Source organism: Salvelinus namaycush, chromosome 33 (genome assembly GCF_016432855.1).
Source record: "Salvelinus namaycush isolate Seneca chromosome 33, SaNama_1.0, whole genome shotgun sequence".
Taxonomy (NCBI): Eukaryota; Metazoa; Chordata; class Actinopteri; order Salmoniformes; family Salmonidae; genus Salvelinus; species Salvelinus namaycush.
Genome location: NC_052339.1, coordinates 21,077,364 through 21,097,178, shown reverse-complemented (window position 1 = coordinate 21,097,178; position 19,815 = coordinate 21,077,364). Strand labels below are relative to the sequence as shown.

The window sequence follows — 19,815 nt, the reverse complement described above, 5'->3', positions numbered from 1 at the left end:
GTTCACAACTGGCCGTGACCGGGAGTCCCATAGGGCGGCGCACAATTGGCCCAGCGTCGTCCGGGTTAGGGGAGGCTTTGGCCGGTGGGGCTTTACTTGGCTCATCGTGCTCTAGCGAGTCCTTGTGGTGTTTTCTTCAACACATTGATGCAGCTGGCTTCTGGGTTAAGCGGGCAGGTGTTAAAACTTCTTAGGTATAGCCCTTTTTCTTTAAATTTTTGCCTAAATGACATACCCAAATCTAACTGCCTGTAGTTCAGGCCCTGAAGCAAGGATATGCATATTCTTGGTACCATTTGAAAGGAAACACTTTGACGTTTGTGGAAATGTGAATTGAATGTAGGAGAATATAACACAATAGATCTGGTAGAAGAAAATACAAAAGAAACAAACAACCAGTCTTTTTCATCCACCATCTTTGAAATGCTATCCAGCACTCTGGTTGTAATTCCGATAGTGTCCACAAGATGGCAGCGGTGTATGTGCAAAGTTTCAGATGGATAATTTGAAGTATGAGTGAACTACAATACTTTTAGTGTTAAGTCCTCAGGTACATTTGGGCAAATCGTGAAGGAGACATTCACATTCATATTACATTTTCCTGCAAGGATATCGTCAAATCTGTATACTTGGACTTTGATTTAGCTTTCCAAGTATTAGTAGCCATATTATAAATTCAACATTTGCAAAACAACCAGTTTTCATAAATTCATAACTCTGAATTAGAGGTCGACCGATTATGATTTTTCAACACCGATACCGATTATTGGAGGACCAAAAAAAAGCCGATACCGATTAATCGGATGATTTTATTATATATATAATATTTGTAATAATGACAATTACATCAATACTGAATGAACAATGAACACTTTTATTTTAACTTAATATAATACATCAATAAAATCTATTTAGTCTCAAATAAATAATGAAACATGCTCAATTTGGTTTAAATAATGCAAAAACAGAATGTTGGAGAAGAAAGTAAAAGTGCAATATGTGCCATGTAAAAAAAGCTAACGTTTAAGTTTCTTGCTCAGAACATGAGAACATATGAAAGCTGGTGGTTCAATATTCCCAGTTCTTCAATATTCCCAGTTAAGAAGTTTTAGGGTGTAGTTATTATAGGAATTATGACGCGTCAACTATTTCTCTCTATACCATTTGTATTTCCTATACCTTTGTCTATTGGATGTTCTAATAGGCACTTTAGTATTGCCAGCCTAATCTCAGGAGTTGATAGGCATGAAGTCATAAACAGCGCTGTGAAGCAAGCATTGCTAAGAGCTGCTGGCAAACGCAGTAAAGTTTGAATGAATGCTTACGAGCCTGCTGCCGCCTACCACCGCTCAGTCAGACTGCTCTATGAAATACCAAATCATAGACTTAATTATAATATAATAAACAAAGAAATACGAGCCTTTGGTCATTAATATGGTCAAATCCGGAAACTATCATTATCGAAAACAAAACGTTTATTCTTTCAGTGAAATACAGAACCGTTCCGTATTTTATTGAACGGATGGCAGCCCTAGGTCTAAATATTGCTGTTACATTGCACAACCTTCAATGTTATGTCATCATTATGTAAAATTCTGGCAAATTAGTTTGCAACGAGGCAGGCGGCCCAAACTGTTGCATATACCCTGACTCTGTGTGCAATAAACACAAGAGAAGTGACACAATTTCCCTAGTTAATATTGCCTGCTAACATTAATTTACTTTAATACACTTTCTTTGCAAATTGAACGAGTGGAAATACAAAATCGATCGTGCATGCTATATGGACCTTTTTAGGATATGAAAAATGATTTTATCTAACAAAACGACCCTTCATGTTTTCTCTGGAACCCTTTGGATGATAAATCAGAGCAAGAATTCAGAATGTACAGTTGAAGTCGGAAGTTTACATACACCTTAGCCAAATACATTTAAACTCAGTTTTTCACAATTCCTGACATTTAATCAGAGTAAAAATTCCCTGTCTTAGGTCAGTTAGGATCACCACTTTATTTTGAGAATGTAAAATGTCAGAATAATAGTCGAGAGAATTATTTCTTTCAGTTTTTATTTCTTTCATCACATTCCCAGTGGGTCAGAAGTTTACATACACTCAATTAGTATTTGGTAGCATTGCCTTTAAATTGTGTAACTTGGGTCAAATGTTTCAGGTAGCCTTCCACAAGCTTCCCACAATAAGTTGGGTGAATGTTGGCCCATTCCTCCTGACAGAGCTGGTGTAACTGAGTCAGGTATGTAGGCCTCCTTGCTCGCACACGCTTTTTCAGTTCTGCCCACAAATTTTCTATGGGATTAAGGTCAGGGCTTTGTGATGGCCACTCCAATACCTTGACTTTGTTGTCCTTAAGCCATTTTGCCACAACTTTGGAAGTATGCTTGGGGTCATTGTCCATTTGGAAGACCCATTTGCGACCAAGCTTTAACTTCCTGACTGATGTCTTGAGATGTTGCTTCAATATATCCACATAATTTTCCTCCCTCATGATGCCATCTATTTTGTGAAGTGCACCAGCCCCTCCTGCAGTAAAGCACCCCCACAACATGATGCTGCCACCCCCGTGCTTCACAGTTGGGATGATGTTCTTCGGCTTGCAAGCCTCCCCCTTTTTCCTCCAAACATAACAATGGTCATTATGGCCAAACAGTTCTATTTTTGTTTCATCAGACAAGAGGACATTTCTCCAAAAAGTACGATCTTTGGCCCCATGTGCAGTTGCAAACTGTAGTCTGGCTTTTTTATGGCGGTTTTGGAGCAGTGGCTTCTTCCTTGCTGAGCGGCCTTTCAGGTTATGTCGATATAGGACTCGTTTTACTGTGGATATAGATACTTTTGTACCTGTTTCCTCCAGCGTCTTCACAGGGTCCTTTGCTGTTGTTCTGGGATTGATTTGCACTTTTCACACCAAAGTATGTTCATCTCTAGGAGACAGAATGCGTGGTCCCATGGCCTTGGCTGATTTTTTTTGATTTTCCCATGATGTCAAGCAAAGAGGTACTGGGTTTTGAAGGTAGGCCTTGACATACATCGACAGGTACACCTCCAATTGATTCAAATTATGTCAATTAGCCTATCAGAAGCTTCTATAGCCATGACATCATTTTCTGGAATTTTCCAAGCTGTTTAAAGGCACAGTCAACTTAGTGTATGTAAACTTCTGAACCATTGGAATTGTGATACAGTAAAATAATCTGTCTGTAAACAATTGTTGGAAAAATTACTTGTGTCATGCACAAAGTAGATGTCCTATCCGACTTGCCAAACTATAGTTTGTTAACAAGAAATTCGTGGAGTGTAAACTTCCGACTTCAACTGTAAGTATACATTTCACCTTCAGAGGTGAATTTATCAAACTTATCGCAGTGAAAAAAGTGTTTTGTTGTTAGGAGCTTTCCTCAAACAATAGCATGGAATTTTTCCACAGTAATATCTACTGTAAATAGGACAGTGGAGTTATATTAACAAGAATTTAAGCTTTCAGACGATATAAAACACTTATATGTACCGACATTTGTTGTTTCTCTAAAATCTGCGATCTTGACATAATGTGCTGAATGATTTACATTCATTTTTCGCAATTGGATATCACGAAATTGGGGAGAAAAAGGGGGTAAAAAAATAAACACAGCATTAATTATCACTGCTATGCAGATGATACACTACTTTGCATTTCTATGTCACCAGAGGATTTTTAGCTCCATTGATAAATGATTAGACTGTATTAGTGAATTAAATACTTAGATGGCTCACAACTTCAGCTAAATCAAAACAAGACCGAGATACTTATTGTTGGAGTGAAAGCACAGAGAGAGATTCTGGCCACACATTTTAATTTGTGGGCAATAAAGATAAAACGCCAAGCAAAAAACCTAGGTGTCATTTTGGATTCTGAACTCAATTTTGAATCACACATAAGGAATTTTTCCAAAATAGCTTTTTACCACCTGAGGAGCATTGCCAAGGTGCGTCTGTTTGTCTCTCAGGCTGATACAGATAGATTCATCCATGCTTTTATTACAAGCAGGCTTGACTACTGTAATGCTCTCCTGTCTGGTCTGCCCAAGAAAGCCATTGGTCAACTGCAAAACATACAGAATGCTGCAGCATGGGTACTGACCAAGACCAGACGGGGAGCACACATTACACCGGTTTTAAGGTCTCTGCACTGGCTGTCTGTTAGTTTTAGAATTAATTTTAAGTTTCCTCTATTGGTTTAAATCCATGATTGTGCACCCCAATACATATCAGACATACTTTTAAGTTATGTACACAGTAGGTCCCTCAGGACTTCTGGCACTGGCCTTTTAACTATCCCGAAGCCTAGGACCAAGAGGCATGGAGAAGGCAGAGTTTAGTTACTATGCCCCCAGCCTCTGTAATAGCCTGCCAGTGAACCTGAGGGAGGCCGAAACTGGACATATTTAAAAGAGATCTTAATAACTTCTTCTGGCTGCAAGCCCGAGGCCGCCCACAATATGACAACAGCCACTTCAAGTGCAGGGCGCGAAATTCAAAATATATTTTTTAGAAATATTTAACTTTCACACATTAACAAGTCCAATACAGCAAATGAAAGGTACACTTCTTGTGAATCCAGCCAACATGTCCGATTTTTAAAATGTTTTACAGCGAAAACAGCACGTATATTTATGTTAGCTCACCACCAAATACAAAAAAGGACAGACATTTTTCACAGCACAGGTAGCATGCACAAAGCCAACCTAACTAACCAAGAACCAACCAAACTAACCAAGAAACAACTTCATCAGATGACAGTCTTATAACATGTTATTCAATAAATCTATGTTTTGTTCGAAAAATGTGCATATTTCAGGTATAAATCATAGTTTACATTGCAGCTACAATCAGAAATTGCACCGAAAGCAGACAGAATAATTACAGACACCAACGCCAAATACCTAAATACTCATCATAAAACATTTCTGAAAAATACATAGTGTACAGCAAATGAAAGACAGGCATCTTGTGATTCCAGACAATATTTCCGATTTATTAAGTGTTTTACAGCGAAAACACAATATAGCGTTATATTAGCTTACCACAATAGCCAAAAACACAAGCCATTTCCCAGCAGTAAAAGTTAGCGATCGTAACAAACCAGTAAAAGATATATAATTTTTGACTAACCTTGATATTCTTCATCAGATGACAGTCCTATAACATCAGGTTATACATACACTTATGTTTTGTTCGAAAATGTGCATATTTAGAGCTGAAATCAATGGTTATACATTGTGCTAATTTAGCTACTTTTTCCCACAACGTCCAGATTTTTTTCTGACACTTTTTCTGACACACATATTCTGACCAAATAGCTATTCATAAACATAACTAAAAAATACATGTTGTATAGGAAATGATAGATCCACTAGTTCTTAATGCAATCGCCGTGTTAGAATTCTAAAAATAACTTCATTTCGACATACAGCTTCGGGTATAGCTAGAGTACCCAAAAGCTGGGCGCCGACGACTAGTTCACATGTACGACAGATATATGAAATAGCATCATAAAATGTTTCCTACTTTTGCTGATCTTCCATCAGAATGTTGTACAAGGTGTCCTTTGTCAAGAACAATCGTTGTTTGGATTTAGAACGGCCTCTTTCCCTCTCGATTTAGCAAGCACACTAGCCAAGTGGCACGAATCTCTCCATGTCAACAAACGGAAGAGAACGGAACACGGCAAAACTCCCGAAAAAATTTCAATAATCTGATTAAACTATATTGAAAAAACATACTTTACGATGATATGGTCACATGTATCAAATAAAATCAAAGCCGGAGATAGTAGTCGCCTATAACGACAGCTTTTCAAAAGGCAAATCCAGGTCCCTCTTCGCGCCTTCCTGAAAACAGGAAATGGGGGACACGTCATTCCAAGAGCTGTAATTCGAGTCCAGATCAAGTTACACACTCCATTTCTTCTCTCACTCCTTGTCGACATCTAGTGGAAGACGTATGAAGTGCATCTAAACTAATAAATAACAAGGACTTTAATAGGCAGCCCCTAGAACAGAGCCTCAATTTCAGACTTTCCACTTCCTGTCAGGAAGTTTGCTGCAAAATGAGTTCTGTTTTACTCACAGATATAATTCAAACGGTTTTAGAAACTAGAGAGTGTTTTCTATCCAATAGTAATAATAATATGCATATTGTACGAGCAAGAATTGAGTACGAGGCCGTTTGAAATGGGCACCTTTTATCTGGCTACTCAATACTGCCCCTGCAGCCAAAACAGGTTAAAACACACCTTTTTAGCTTGGTTTTTCTTAGGGTGCATTTTAGTCGTTCAGTTTATATTGTAATTCTTTCGTTTTTTATCCTATTATGTTTGTTGTGTAGTAAACATTTTTATTTATAGTTTTTATTTATTTTCCTGGGTGTGTCGAGTTTTGGCCCCTCACTGCCCAATCAGAACGTGCTCCATGGCCAAGTGTGGTTGCTTTAAGTTGTGTATTTACAGTCTTTTATGTATTGTCTTGGAATCAACTTCAATTCTAAGTTTAGTCCATTATAGTTTACAGAAATTAAGTATCAAAATGTAGACCTATCTTTGCTAAATATGTTAACTTGAACCCATTTGCAGTCTAAGTAATTGCATGGCTTCAATAGTCCTACTGTACATTACATTATGGCTGAGCAGGGACATGACAAACATTGTCAATAAGCAAGATTACATTCATTATTAATAAGGCCTAAAAAGAGAACAAATAATTAGAATTAAATTCTTAACAAAACAACTTTTTAAAAATAGGCTATGTCACACTTACAGGTACCATAATTTCTCCCCGTGGGTATATAATATTAAAACAACGCAGACTATGGAGGGTTTTACGCACATACAAACTTTCACAGTAGCTGGACAAAGATCCAATATAAATAAAATGGGAGAATGTCCACACACCGTTATACTGCTTCCAAATAGGTCTATGTTTATTAACATAATCTGAACCATATTACAGATCACGTTCACACATCTCCAGAAGTTGCATTGCAAGAGCGCCGCGGACGTTGTCACCATAATACCAGGAAGGGGAATCATTCTAATAAGTTTGGTTGTAATGAAATTAAATGAAAACAAGTCTTATTTTTAATTTTTTAACGACAATAAATACATTTTAAATGTAATGATATCATTAAACCGGCAGGATAAAAAAGACAGTCATTGCTGTTGAACCAGCCATCTTTATTGTAGGCCTAAGGGAGGGCTTGGGTTTTGAACATATGAAACGGAAAACAAGCCATTTTTTACATGTTATAGATCATTTATAAATAAGGTTCTCATCTCTCCTTTCATGCTGGGCATTGACACGTAGCCTACATCATGGTTTGGGGGGATTTGTGCATATCCGAAACGGGACCTTGCTGGCTGAAATAATGTGGGGCTGCCTATAATGCACAGATAAAAAAGGAATGTCGGCTCACTGTTTTACTCCTCTCAAACTTTATATTTGAATAAAGCTTTGGTGATGAACAGTTATTTCCAAGCGGTCTCAGGAGCCAAACCCTTTATCAACAGTCTTGACTATACTTCGCGATTGCATTGGGCAGACAAAAAAAAAGCCTTCATTAGGCCTCCAGAGTGGAGCAGGGGTACAAAATTAATGAATAAAATAAAAGCCTTCATCGAGAGGGGAGACTATGCTTGGTTTTTAATAAAATAAAATACAAAAAAATCAAATACCATGTACATCAGGCTACTATAGTTATATGGGCAGTGTACGTCACAGCGGGATAGGCTGCGTTTCCTCTGTCAAAATTCATGCCATAACCAACTGTGTTACCTCTAAAACCAGATTTTGGTTGGTCTTAAACATCCCCATCAGCGCTGCCTGAAATGACCACTTTGGATCATGTTTTTAAGGACACACCCCAAATATTTCCGCCCCTCCCATCTGAGCGTAAGCGAGCTGATATAAGACAGGTAAATGAACAAACCTGGCATTAGGGCTAGTTTTTACATGACGAAATTGTAAACTAACGTGCGTTTGATACTAGCGCCGCCTTAACGCCAGCCACAAATAGCACCCATAATCTCATATTTACGGTTTAATATCTAATGCTCTCATCTAGAGGGGTTAAGGACTAGGGCCTATGGGAAGTGTCTGGGGCTTCACTCCCTGATAGTTGTTTATATCTTGGGCCATTTAGAGATCAAAGATTAAATGAGGAGACTAATACATGAATCAACTTCCAGACACCCTCATAACTTGAGTGGTATGAAGCAAGAAAATTTGCACAATATTCATATTGACATTGCTATTAACGTACACACACATATGCACACACACTCACGCCAACCCATGACTCCAATGCTTTCTCCTTTCTGACACACACGTGTGAGGAGACATCTATGTGTGTGGTGGTGCTAGTTAAAAGACAGAGAGGTTGTGTGTAGATGTCAACCTGTCTCTAGAGCAGTGTTCTAGGTTTAGAAGTGCTTCTGTTTGACCTTGAATAAAAAGGAATGTCACTTTTTTTTGCAAATCCCATCTGGGAGTATGTGGCTGATTTTCAACTCCACTATTCCCTGCTCTACCCCTATCTCTCTCAATCTCTCTCTTGCTCTCTTCCCCTCTCTCGCTTTCACATACACACACTCTCTATGAGTCTATGTAGTCACAGTGTAGCGCTATAGATCTCAAGTCCTACTGTGTGTGTGTGTGCGCGCTCTTACTGTGTGTGTGTGTGTGTGTGTGTGTGTGTGTGTGGGGGGGGGGGGGGGTCAGATTCCACAGGGTCTGAATTCTTGAGTAAAGAGTTTCAATGCTTGACTAACTTCTCTCTCTTTTTCTCTTCTCTCTTCTCTCTTCCCTCTCTCTCACTCTCCCTCTCTCCCGCTCTCTGCTCTCTGCTCCCTCCAGGACCCTGCTGGTATATTTGAGCTAGTGGAGTTGGTGGGAAATGGAACCTACGGGCAGGTCTACAAGGTAAGACACACCCCTCACCACACTCTCAACCTACAGTGTGCCTGAGGACTCCTCCAACTTGGGCTCTGTCACCAAAGACAGTATAGTATGAAGATAGGCACAAACTGATTTCCAATGGAAATCCCAGATCCCACTTGTAGGCGATGTTATGGCAATGTTGGCTAACTAAGCTCGTCCGTAGAAACTAGATGTCGACCGATTATGATTTTTCAAAGCCGATACCGATTATTGGAGGACCAAAAAAAGCCGATAGCGATTAATCGGTCGATTTTTATATATATATATTTGTAATAATGACAATTACAACAATACTGAATGAACACTTATTTTAACTTAATATAATACATAAATATAAATCAATTTAGTCTCAAATAAATAATGAAACCTGTTCAATTTGGTTTAAATAATGCAAAAACACAGTGTTGGAGAAGAAAGTAAAAGTGCAATATGTGACATGTAAAAAAAAAAAAAAAAGCTAACGTTTAAGTTCCTTGCTCAGAACATGAGAACATATGAAAGCTGGTGGTTCCTTTTAACATGAGTCTTCAATATTCCCAGGTAAGAAGTTTTAGGTTGTAGTTATTATAGGAATTGTTGGACTATTTCTCTCTATACCATTTGTATTTCATATACCTTTGAATATTGGATGTTCTAATAGGCACTTTAGTATTGCCAGCCAGATCTCAGGAGTTGATAGGCTTGAAGTCATAAACAGCGCTGTGCTTCAAGCATTGCGAAGAGCTGTTGGCAAACGCAGGAAAGTGCTGTTTGTATTAATGTTTAGGAGCCTGCTGCTGCCTACCACCGCTCAGTCAGGCTGCTCTATCAAATATCAAATCATAGACTTAATTATAATATAATTAGCACACAGAAATGCGAGCCTTAGGTCATTAATATGGTCAAATCCGGAAACTATCATTTTGAAAACAAAACGTTTATTCTTTCAGTGAAATACGGAACTGTTCCATATTTTATTGAACGGGTGGCATCCATAAGTCTAAATATTGCTGTTACATTGCACAACCTTCAATGTTATGTCATAATTATGTAAAATTCTGGCAAATGACTACGGTCTTTGTTAGGAAGAAATGGTCTTCACACAGTTCGCAATGAGCCAGGCGGCCCAAACTGCTGCATATACCCTGACTCTGCTTGCACTGAACGCAAGAGAAGTGACACAATTTCCCTAGTTAATATTGCCTGCTAACATGAATTTATTTTAACTAAAGATGCAGGTTTAAAAAAATATACTTGTGTATTGATTTTAAGAAAGGCATTGATGTTTATGGTTAGGTACATTGGTGCAACGATTGTGCTTTTTTCTCGAATGCGCTTGTTTAATCATCACCTGTTTGGCGAAGTAGGCGCATCGATTATATGCAACGCAGGACACGCTAGATAAACTAGTAATATCATCAACCATGTGTAGTTAACTAGTGATTATGTTAAGATTGATTGTTTTTTATAAGGGAAGTTTAATGCTAGCTAGCAACTTACCTTGGCTCCTTGCTGCACTCGCGTACATTGCGCTCCTCGTGGAGTGCAGTGTAATCGGCCATAATCGGCATCCAAAAATGCAGATTACCGATTGTTATGAAAACTTGAAATCGGCCCAATTCATTGGCCCTAATTAATCGGCCATGCCGACCTCTAGTAGAAACATGTTATCTGGTCTAACGGTCGTCTCACGTCAATATGTTAAGCTGTCTGTCCTGCAGCCTTATGCTGACACACACAGCCTGCACACACACACGGTTGAATAATATTAGAGATAACAGCAGAAGGGGGTTCTGCCATTTTTTGTGTGTGTGTTTTGACAGCCTTTAGTCTTGCTGGGTGAGATGAGAGGCTCATTATAGGCAGGTCATTACACAACATGATCTTACCTGCAGTACCTGGATCAAGCCCCAACATGACCATGGCAATGCTGTGTGTGTCTGTATGTGTGTTTGCTTTCATTTTCCTCATATTCCTCATATCATGAATGATGCACGTACTATGCTATACTAAACTAAAGTTTTAGAACGCCTACTCATTCAAGGGTTTTTCTTTATTTTTACTATTTTCTCCATTGTAGAATAATAGGGAAGACATCAAAACTATTAAATAACACATATGGAATCATGTATTAACCAAAAAAGTGTGAATCAAATCAAAATATATTTTATATTTGAGACTCTTCAAATAGCCACCCTTTTCACTGATGACAGCTTTGCACACTCTGATGACCGGTAGGGTACATACAAATTAGCGGTATCTTTTGGAGTGTGGAAATCGAGAAAATGAGTAACTAAGGAAGACTTTTTCACTTTTCTCATTGACTTCTCAAACCCCAAACCACTGTTTTGTCTGCTTTGCAAGCATTCCCAGAAGTATTGCGATGTTGCACCTGTGGGTTTACAAACTTTGTGGTGCCACCTTCCACTGACCTGTTAGAGCTTAACAGTGAGGAGCTGAGAGCTGATGAGTTTTATTTGCCGACATGTTTTTCACTTCAGGGCCCCTGGCCCCTAAACCCAAGCACTTGTGTAGATCTGAAAACACAAAGTGTAGCTAGTATTTCTTACCTCTTCAATCTCCAAGAAACAATGGGTTTGGTGCTAGGGGTTGTTTTTGGACAGGGCCCAGGTATCGATGCACTCGGTTGCACTTTAAAAAAAATTATACCTTTATTTAACTAGGCAAGTCAGTTAAGAACAAATTCTTATTTACAATGACGGCCTAGGAACAGTGGGTTAACTGCCTTGTTCAGGGGCAGAACGACTGTTTTTTACCTTGTCAGCTCGGGGATTCGATCTTGCAACCTTTCGGTTACTGGCCCAACTCTCAAACCACAAGGCTACTTGCTGCCCCAAAAGTATTTGCTTTCTCTGCCAGTGACTTTTCACGTCAAATCGCTCTGATGCACTTGTTGTAAGCTAACTTGTGGGATTACAGCCAGGGTTGGCTGTACAGGGAGTCTGTTGCACACTGTTTGTCAGACAGAGATGGGTAGGTTTGTGTGAAGCTGTAGGCCTATTTGTTTCCATGTTATCTATCTTTTCACTGGAAGACACATTTGTAGGTCTCATAGCCCCTTCAGTCCTTCTCTCTTCCTCTATCTCTCCATGTCTCCATCTCTCTCTCTGTCTCTCTCTCTGTCTCTCTCTCTGTCTCTCTCTCTCTCTCTCTCTCTCTCTCTCTCTCTCTCTCTCTCTCTCTCTCTCTCTCTCTCTCTCTCTCTCTCTCTCTCTCTCTCTCTCTCTCTCTCTCTCGTGTGTTGGGTCTAATCAGTAGAGTAAATGTACTCCAACAGATCAGGAATGCGAGGCATGTCTGAACCAATGAGTGTTTTTATGCCTCAGGACACCTATAAAGGGAGTATTCTGTCCTTTTCTCTCCACACACACATATCCCTACACACACATATACCTACACACACACATACATACCGCTACACACACACACACACACATTACCGCTCTATCCAGTTCAATTCTGTTTTATCCATTTCGATGTCTATTGATTCAAGTATTATTTTATCTGTGTTATACACTGAGTGTACAAAACATTAGGAACGCCTGCTCTTTCCATGACATTGACTGACCAGGTAAATCCAGGTGATGCCTTATTCATTTCACTTGTAATATCCACTTCAGTCAGTGTAGATGAAGGGGAAGAGACAGGTTAAAGAAGGATTTTTAAGCCTTGAGACAATTCAGACATGGATTGTGTATGTGTGCCATTCAGATGGTGAATGGGCAAGACAAAAGATTGTGCCTTTGAACGGGGGTATGGTAATAGGTGCTAGGCGCACCGGTTGCTGGGTTTTTCACACTCTACAGTTTCCCATGTGTATCAAGATTGGTCCAACACCCAAAGGACATCCAGCCAACTTGACACAACTGTGGAAGTCAACATGGGTCAGCATCTCTGTGGAACACTTTCAACACCTTGTCGAGAACAGAAGAGTGACTTTTAACAGTTTGGTTCAGCTTCTCTGCCTGTCAAATACATTCAGTGTGTCTGATGCAATACTAGGAAACAGATACGGTGTTTGTGTGTGTTGTAACCCCAGCTCACATGTCTGTCTGTCTGGACCACAGTGTAAAAATCCCTGTGACTAAACAACGTGCCAGGCCTGTTGCTAGGCTACCATGAGGAAGTGTTTCTATGTGTTATGGCAGTGATGTGGGAATTCTTCCTCACTATAAAGGCAAACATTCAATCCGCATCTTATCTTACGTGATGTTTTTTGTATTATTTAACTTCCCTACTGTAAAGTAGCTGCCTCTGCTGGCAGCTGATATACAGCAGATCTAGATGGAGCCTTGTCAATGCGCATCAGAGGCAGGGGTTTGTGTCGGCTTCCTGGCGGTCAGCCATCTTGGTCAGGCTGAGAGCTGGGTGACAGGCTGAGAGCTGGGTGACAGGCTGTGGCTCTGGGACCAAAACACACAGATTACAGGATGGTAATGTTGGCAAAACTGATTTATTTCAGATTCTCTCTCTCTCTCTCTCTCTCTCTCTTTCAGGGTCGGCATGTCAAAACAGGCCAGCTTGCGGCGATCAAAGTTATGGACGTCACTGGCGTAAGTCACATGCACGCACGTGCGCACACACACACACAAATATAAAGAAAGCTATCCCAAATTGTTTTCATCTGTGTTTGTATCACTATAAGGTGTGTGTGTGTTCCAGGATGAGGAAGAGGAGATTAAAGCAGAGATCAACATGTTGAAGAAGTACAGCCACCATCGGAACATTGCTACCTACTACGGTGCCTTCGTCAAGAAGAACCCACCTGGTATCGACGACCAGCTATGGGTACGTACGTGTTTGCATGTGTGCATGACTGTGTGCATGACTGTGTGCATGACTGTCAGTTCTGTTCAGTTTGGTGTGTGTTCATCTCTCTGTGTCTCTTTCTGTGTCTCTCTGTGTCTCTGTAGTTGGTGATGGAGTTCTGTGGGGCGGGCTCGGTGACAGATCTGATTAAGAACACCAAGGGGAACTCTCTGAAGGAGGAGTGGACTGCCTACATCTGCAGAGAGATCCTCAGGGTACCACCCTCTATATAGAACTAATGCAATCAACACATTTGGAATGAGACCTACTGAAATAATGTCTTCTAATTACCAACCTCTATTTCTCTCTATTGCTAGGGTCTGACCCATCTCCACCAACACAAGGTCATCCACAGAGACATCAAGGGTCAGAACGTCCTGCTGACAGAGAACGCAGAGGTCAAATTGGGTGAGACAGACTTGCAGGCAGATAGACAGGCAGACAGACAGACAGCAAGCAAACTGTTTAAACGTGTGTGTGTGTGTGTGTGTGTTCCAGTGGACTTCGGTGTGAGTGCTCAGTTGGACCGTACTGTGGGGAGGAGGAACACGTTTATAGGAACGCCCTATTGGATGGCTCCTGAAGTCATCGCCTGCGACGAAAACCCTGAGGCCACCTACGACTTCAAGGTACCGTAGCAGACTGTGTGTGTATATGAGTGTGTTTGTTTCAGGGTTTAGGGTATTTTCCCTTGTCATTTCCTCCGTCCCTCCTAACTTCTCTCTCTCTCTCAGAGTGATCTGTGGTCTCTGGGTATTACGGCTATAGAGATGGCAGAAGGAGCACCGCGTAAGTACCAGCGCCAACCACAACACAGGCTGGCACAACACCGTGACATTAGACACTATCAGACGTTGTGTGAGTACCAGCGCCAACCACAACACAGGCTGGCACAACACCGTGACATTAGACACTATCAGACGTTGTGTGAGTACCAGCGCCAACCACAACACAGGCTGGCACAACACCGTGACATTAGACACTATCAGACGTTGTGTGAGTACCAGCGCCAACCACAACACAGGCTGGCACAACACCGTGACATTAGACACTATCAGACGTTGTGTGAGTACCAGCGCCAACCACAACACAGGCTGGCACAACACCGTGACATTAGACACTATCAGACGTTGTGTGAGTACCAGCGCCAACCACAACACAGGCTGGCACAACACCGTGACATTAGACACTATCAGACGTTGTGTGAGTACCAGCGCCAACCACAACACAGGCTGGCACAACACCGTGACATTAGACACTATCAGACGTTGTGTGAGTACCAGCGCCAACCACAACACAGGCTGGCACAACACCGTGACATTAGACACTATCAGACGTTGTGTGAGTACCAGCGCCAACCACAACACAGGCTGGCACAACACCGTGACATTAGACACTATCAGACGTTGTGTGAGTACCAGCGCCAACCACAACACAGGCTGGCACAACACCGTGACATTAGACACTATCAGACGTTGTGTGAGTACCAGCGCCAACCACAACACAGGCTGGCACAACACCGTGACATTAGACACTATCAGACGTTGTGTGAGTACCAGCGCCAACCACAACACAGGCTGGCACAACACCGTGACATTAGACACTATCAGACGTTGTGTGAGTACCAGCGCCAACCACAACACAGGCTGGCACAACACCGTGACATTAGACACTATCAGACGTTGTGTGAGTACCAGCGCCAACCACAACACAGGCTGGCACAACACCGTGACATTAGACACTATCAGACGTTGTGTGAGTACCAGCGCCAACCACAACACAGGCTGGCACAACACCGTGACATTAGACACTATCAGACGTTGTGTGAGTACCAGCGCCAACCACAACACAGGCTGGCACAACACCGTGACATTAGACACTATCAGACGTTGTGTGAGTACCAGCGCCAACCACAACACAGGCTGGCACAACACCGTGACATTAGACACTATCAGACGTTGTGTGCGTTGGTTGGAGGTGTTGTGGTTTGTTATTGGGGGTATCTTGAGATGGGTATTGTGTGTGTTTGTGTCAAAGCTCTGGTGTTAACCCTTTCTTTTCCTCTCTGCAGCACTGTGTGACATGCACCCAATGAGGGCTCTCTTCCTGATCCCCAGGAACCCCGCCCCCAGACTCAAGTCCAAGAAGTGGTGAGTTACCAAAAACACACACACACACACACACATTCACACAAGCATTCACTATGTTGTCACTGTGTGCGTTCAGGTCTAAGAAGTTCCAGTCGTTCATTGAGAGTTGCTTGGTGAAGAGTCATGGTCAGAGACCCAACACAGAACAGCTGTTGAAGCACCCCTTCATCAGAGAGCTGCCCAACGAACGACAGATCCGCATCCAGCTGAAGGACCACATCGACAGAACCAAGAAGAAACGCGGAGAGAGGGGTGAGACATACAACAAAGGGCTCAGATCCCACTCTGTCTGCCATTGACGTGTGTTTGTAACTGCTTAATGTGTGTGTTTCTAACCGTGTGTTACAGATGAGACAGAGTATGAGTACAGTGGCAGTGAGGAAGAGGAGGAGGAACGGGACATGGGGGAGCCAAGGTAGGGTTGTTGTGGTTTTTTTCTGAGCTTGTGCCTACATGCGCTGGTGTGTGCATGTGTTTTTGCTTCCAAATGAGATTTACGCTCATCAACCTTCCCTCTCCTATCTCTTCTCTCATTCGTCCTTGTCCAGCTCCATCATCAACATCCCTGGGGAGTCGACGTTGAGGCGGGACTTCCTGCGGCTGCAGCTAGCCAATAAGGAGCGTTCTGAGGCTCTGAGGAGGCAGCAGTTGGAGCAACAGCAGAATGAGGAACACAAACGCCTCCTGTTGGCAGAGCGGCAGAAACGCATAGAGGAGCAGAAAGAACAGAGGAGGAGACTGGAGGAGGTAGAGCGCTGTTGGGAAGAGCAGCATGATCTATGATGCGCACCTGACCGTACTCTGCTAACTCAGATCCTTTCTGTTCACGTTGCATTTTCCAGCACAGCTCAGCTTGATAACATATCTGGTGCCAGCTTTGAAAACATATATAAAAAGATGCTGACCCTATACCATTCATTCATTCTCTGTCTGTCTCTCTCTGTCTCTCTCACTCCCTCCATCTCTCTCTTTCTCCAACAGCAACAGCGTAGGGAACGTGAGATGAGGAAGCAACAGGAGAGAGAACAAAGGAGACGCTATGAAGAGATGGAACAACTACGGAGAGATGAGGAGAGGAGGCACGCGGAGAGAGAACAGGTACACACACAGGTAACACTCAGGTGCGCACACACCCTCTCTCTCGCTCTCTCGCTGTCTCTCTCAAACACACACACACACACACACACATTAAATACACACATCAACTAGGATTCACCCCATTCTGCCAGAGCTCTTTTGCAGACCAGATATAGACTTAACATAGACCAGTCATGAGGCTGACATTTAGGTGATATGAAGCTACATGTCCCAGGCCAGGTGTAGGAAGGGTCTGGGTCAAGGATCCGGATGGTTCTGTTTCACTAATGTTTCTCTTTCACTCCGTGTAATTCTCAGTCTCTAAAACATCTTGTTTTTCTATCTTACACACTTGATTCAATACTAAATACTAAGTCTCTTTTTTTGGTAATGCCATTTTCTTTTCTTACTGCTCTCTCTCACCCTCTCTCTTTTCTCCCTTTTCTCCCTCTCTTACCACGTCTCCTCTCTTCTATGTTGGTTTTAATCTTTACTGCTGGTTCTTTCTCTCTTTCAGAAAATCTTCTCCTTAATCTGTCCGTGTACAACCTCTCACTCTTTCTTTGTCCCTCTTCTTTTCTCTCCTTTCTCCTCCTCTCACCACGTCACTCTATTTCTGCCTCCTCCGACTGCTCTGATGACTTACATGGTTGCTCTCCTACTGCTCTGATTGGCTGATATCCTGGCTATCTGGCCTGTGATTGGTTAGGAGTATATCCGTAGGCAGCTGGAGGAGGAGCAAAGACAGCTGGAGATTCTACAGCAACAACTACTCCAGGAGCAGGCTCTACTGATGGTAACCTCTCACCCTTGGTCTCTCATCCCTGAGTCCTCAGCCTATCACTGCTAACCCTTCACTCAGTGGCGTGTCCAGAACATTTTAAATGGGGTGGCCAAGGTGGGGCACAGACCCAGTTTAGGGGGGCCATAACATTTTGAACCTTAATCAATGCGAGGTGGATTTTTTCCAATATAATTAGAATAGTTCAACACCAGTCGAGGCAGGTGAAAAATTGAGCAGGACGCAACTCACAGACTGCAAAGCTTGTTTGAAAAACTGTCTAAGACAAATCATTTTAACCTAAAACATTTATTAACGGCATTTATAGTAAAATATTATGGGGAATGGGATAAGGAAAGTTTGTCTAGGGAGTAGCAGTGCAGGACAGGCTCATCATGGATGGTGATGAAGACGAGCTCAACTCTTTCACTTATGACAGGGCCGTGGGCCTCCCTCTAGACATGCCACTAATTCACTATGGCTATCTAGCTCTCTACTCCTACTCCACATCTCTGTGTAGCCTCCACAGCAACCTCATAGCTCTCTACTCCACATCTCTGTGTAGCCTCCACAGCAACCTCATAGCTCTCTACTCCACATCTCCGTGTAGCCTCCACAACAACCCCATAGCTCTCTACTCCACATCTCTGTGTAGCCTCCACAGCAACCTCATAGCTCTCTACTCCACATCTCCGTGTAGCCTCCACAACAACCCCATAGCTCTCTACTCCACATCTCTGTGTAGCCTCCACAACAACCCCATAGCTCTCTACTCCACATCTCTGTGTAGCCTCCACAGCAACCCCATAGCTCTCTACTCCACATCTCCGTGTTGCCTCCACAACAACCCCATAGCTCTCTACTCCACATCTCTGTGTAGCCTCCACAACAACCCCATAGCTCTCTACTCCACATCTCTGTGTAGCCTCCACAGCAACCTCATAGCTCTCTACTCCACATCTCTGTAGCCTCCACAACAACCCCATAGCTCTCTACTCCACATCTCTGTGTAGCCTCCACAACAACCCCATAGCTCTCTACTCCACATCTCTGTAGCCTCCACAACAACCCCATAGCTCTCTACTCCACATCTCCTTGTAGCCTCCACAACAACCCCATAGCTCTCTACTCCACATCTCCGTGTAGCCTCCACAACAACCCCATAGCTCTCTACTCCACATCTCCGTGTAGCCTCCACAACAACCCCATAGCTCTCTACTCCACATCTCCGTGTAGCCTCCACAACAACCCCATAGCTCTCTACTCCTACTCCACATCTCCGTGTAGCCTCCACAACAACCCCATAGCTCTCTACTCCACATCTCCTTGTAGCCTCCACAACAACCCCATAGCTCTCTACTCCACATCTCCGTGTAGCCTCCACAACAACCCCATAGCTCTCTACTCCACATCTCCGTGTAGCCTCCACAACAACCCCATAGCTCTCTACTCCACATCTCCGTGTAGCCTCCACAACAACCCCATAGCTCTCTACTCCACATCTCCGTGTAGCCTCCACAACAACCCCATAGCTCTCTACTCCTACTCCACATCTCCGTGTAGCCTCCACAACAACCCCATAGCTCTCTACTCCACATCTCCGTGTAGCCTCCACAGCAACCCCATAGCTCTCTACTCCTACTCCACATTTCTGTGTAGCCTCCACAGCAACCCCATAGCTCTCTACTCCTACTCCACATTTCCGTGTAGCCTCCACAACAACCTCATAGCTCTCTACTCCACATCTCTGTGTAGCCTCCACAACAACCCCATAGCTCTCTACTCCACATCTCTGTGTAGCCTCCACAGCAACCCCATAGCTCTCTACTCCACATCTCTGTGTAGCCTCCACAACAACCCCATAGCTCTCTACTCCACATCTCCTTGTAGCCTCCACAACAACCCCATAGCTCTCTACTCCACATCTCCGTGTAGCCTCCACAACAATCCCATAGCTCTCTACTCCTACTCCACATCTCTGTAGCCTCCACAACAACCCCATAGCTCTCT

General features: G+C 42.7%; 1 protein-coding gene across 1 annotated transcript in view; it reads left to right on the top strand.

Annotated features, from left to right (window-relative positions):
* Positions 1 to 19,815, top strand: part of LOC120027722 (traf2 and NCK-interacting protein kinase-like) — a 58,406-nt gene that overhangs the window by 2,368 nt on the left and 36,223 nt on the right. The window contains exons 2-13 of the mRNA XM_038972712.1: positions 8,905 to 8,970; positions 13,485 to 13,541; positions 13,651 to 13,776; positions 13,902 to 14,012; positions 14,115 to 14,205; positions 14,296 to 14,426; positions 14,532 to 14,586; positions 15,869 to 15,947; positions 16,024 to 16,199; positions 16,296 to 16,362; positions 16,496 to 16,694; positions 16,929 to 17,045. Of these exons, the coding sequence (XP_038828640.1) occupies positions 8,905 to 8,970; positions 13,485 to 13,541; positions 13,651 to 13,776; positions 13,902 to 14,012; positions 14,115 to 14,205; positions 14,296 to 14,426; positions 14,532 to 14,586; positions 15,869 to 15,947; positions 16,024 to 16,199; positions 16,296 to 16,362; positions 16,496 to 16,694; positions 16,929 to 17,045 (1,275 nt within the window). The remainder of the gene's footprint in view (positions 1 to 8,904; positions 8,971 to 13,484; positions 13,542 to 13,650; positions 13,777 to 13,901; positions 14,013 to 14,114; positions 14,206 to 14,295; positions 14,427 to 14,531; positions 14,587 to 15,868; positions 15,948 to 16,023; positions 16,200 to 16,295; positions 16,363 to 16,495; positions 16,695 to 16,928; positions 17,046 to 19,815) is intronic.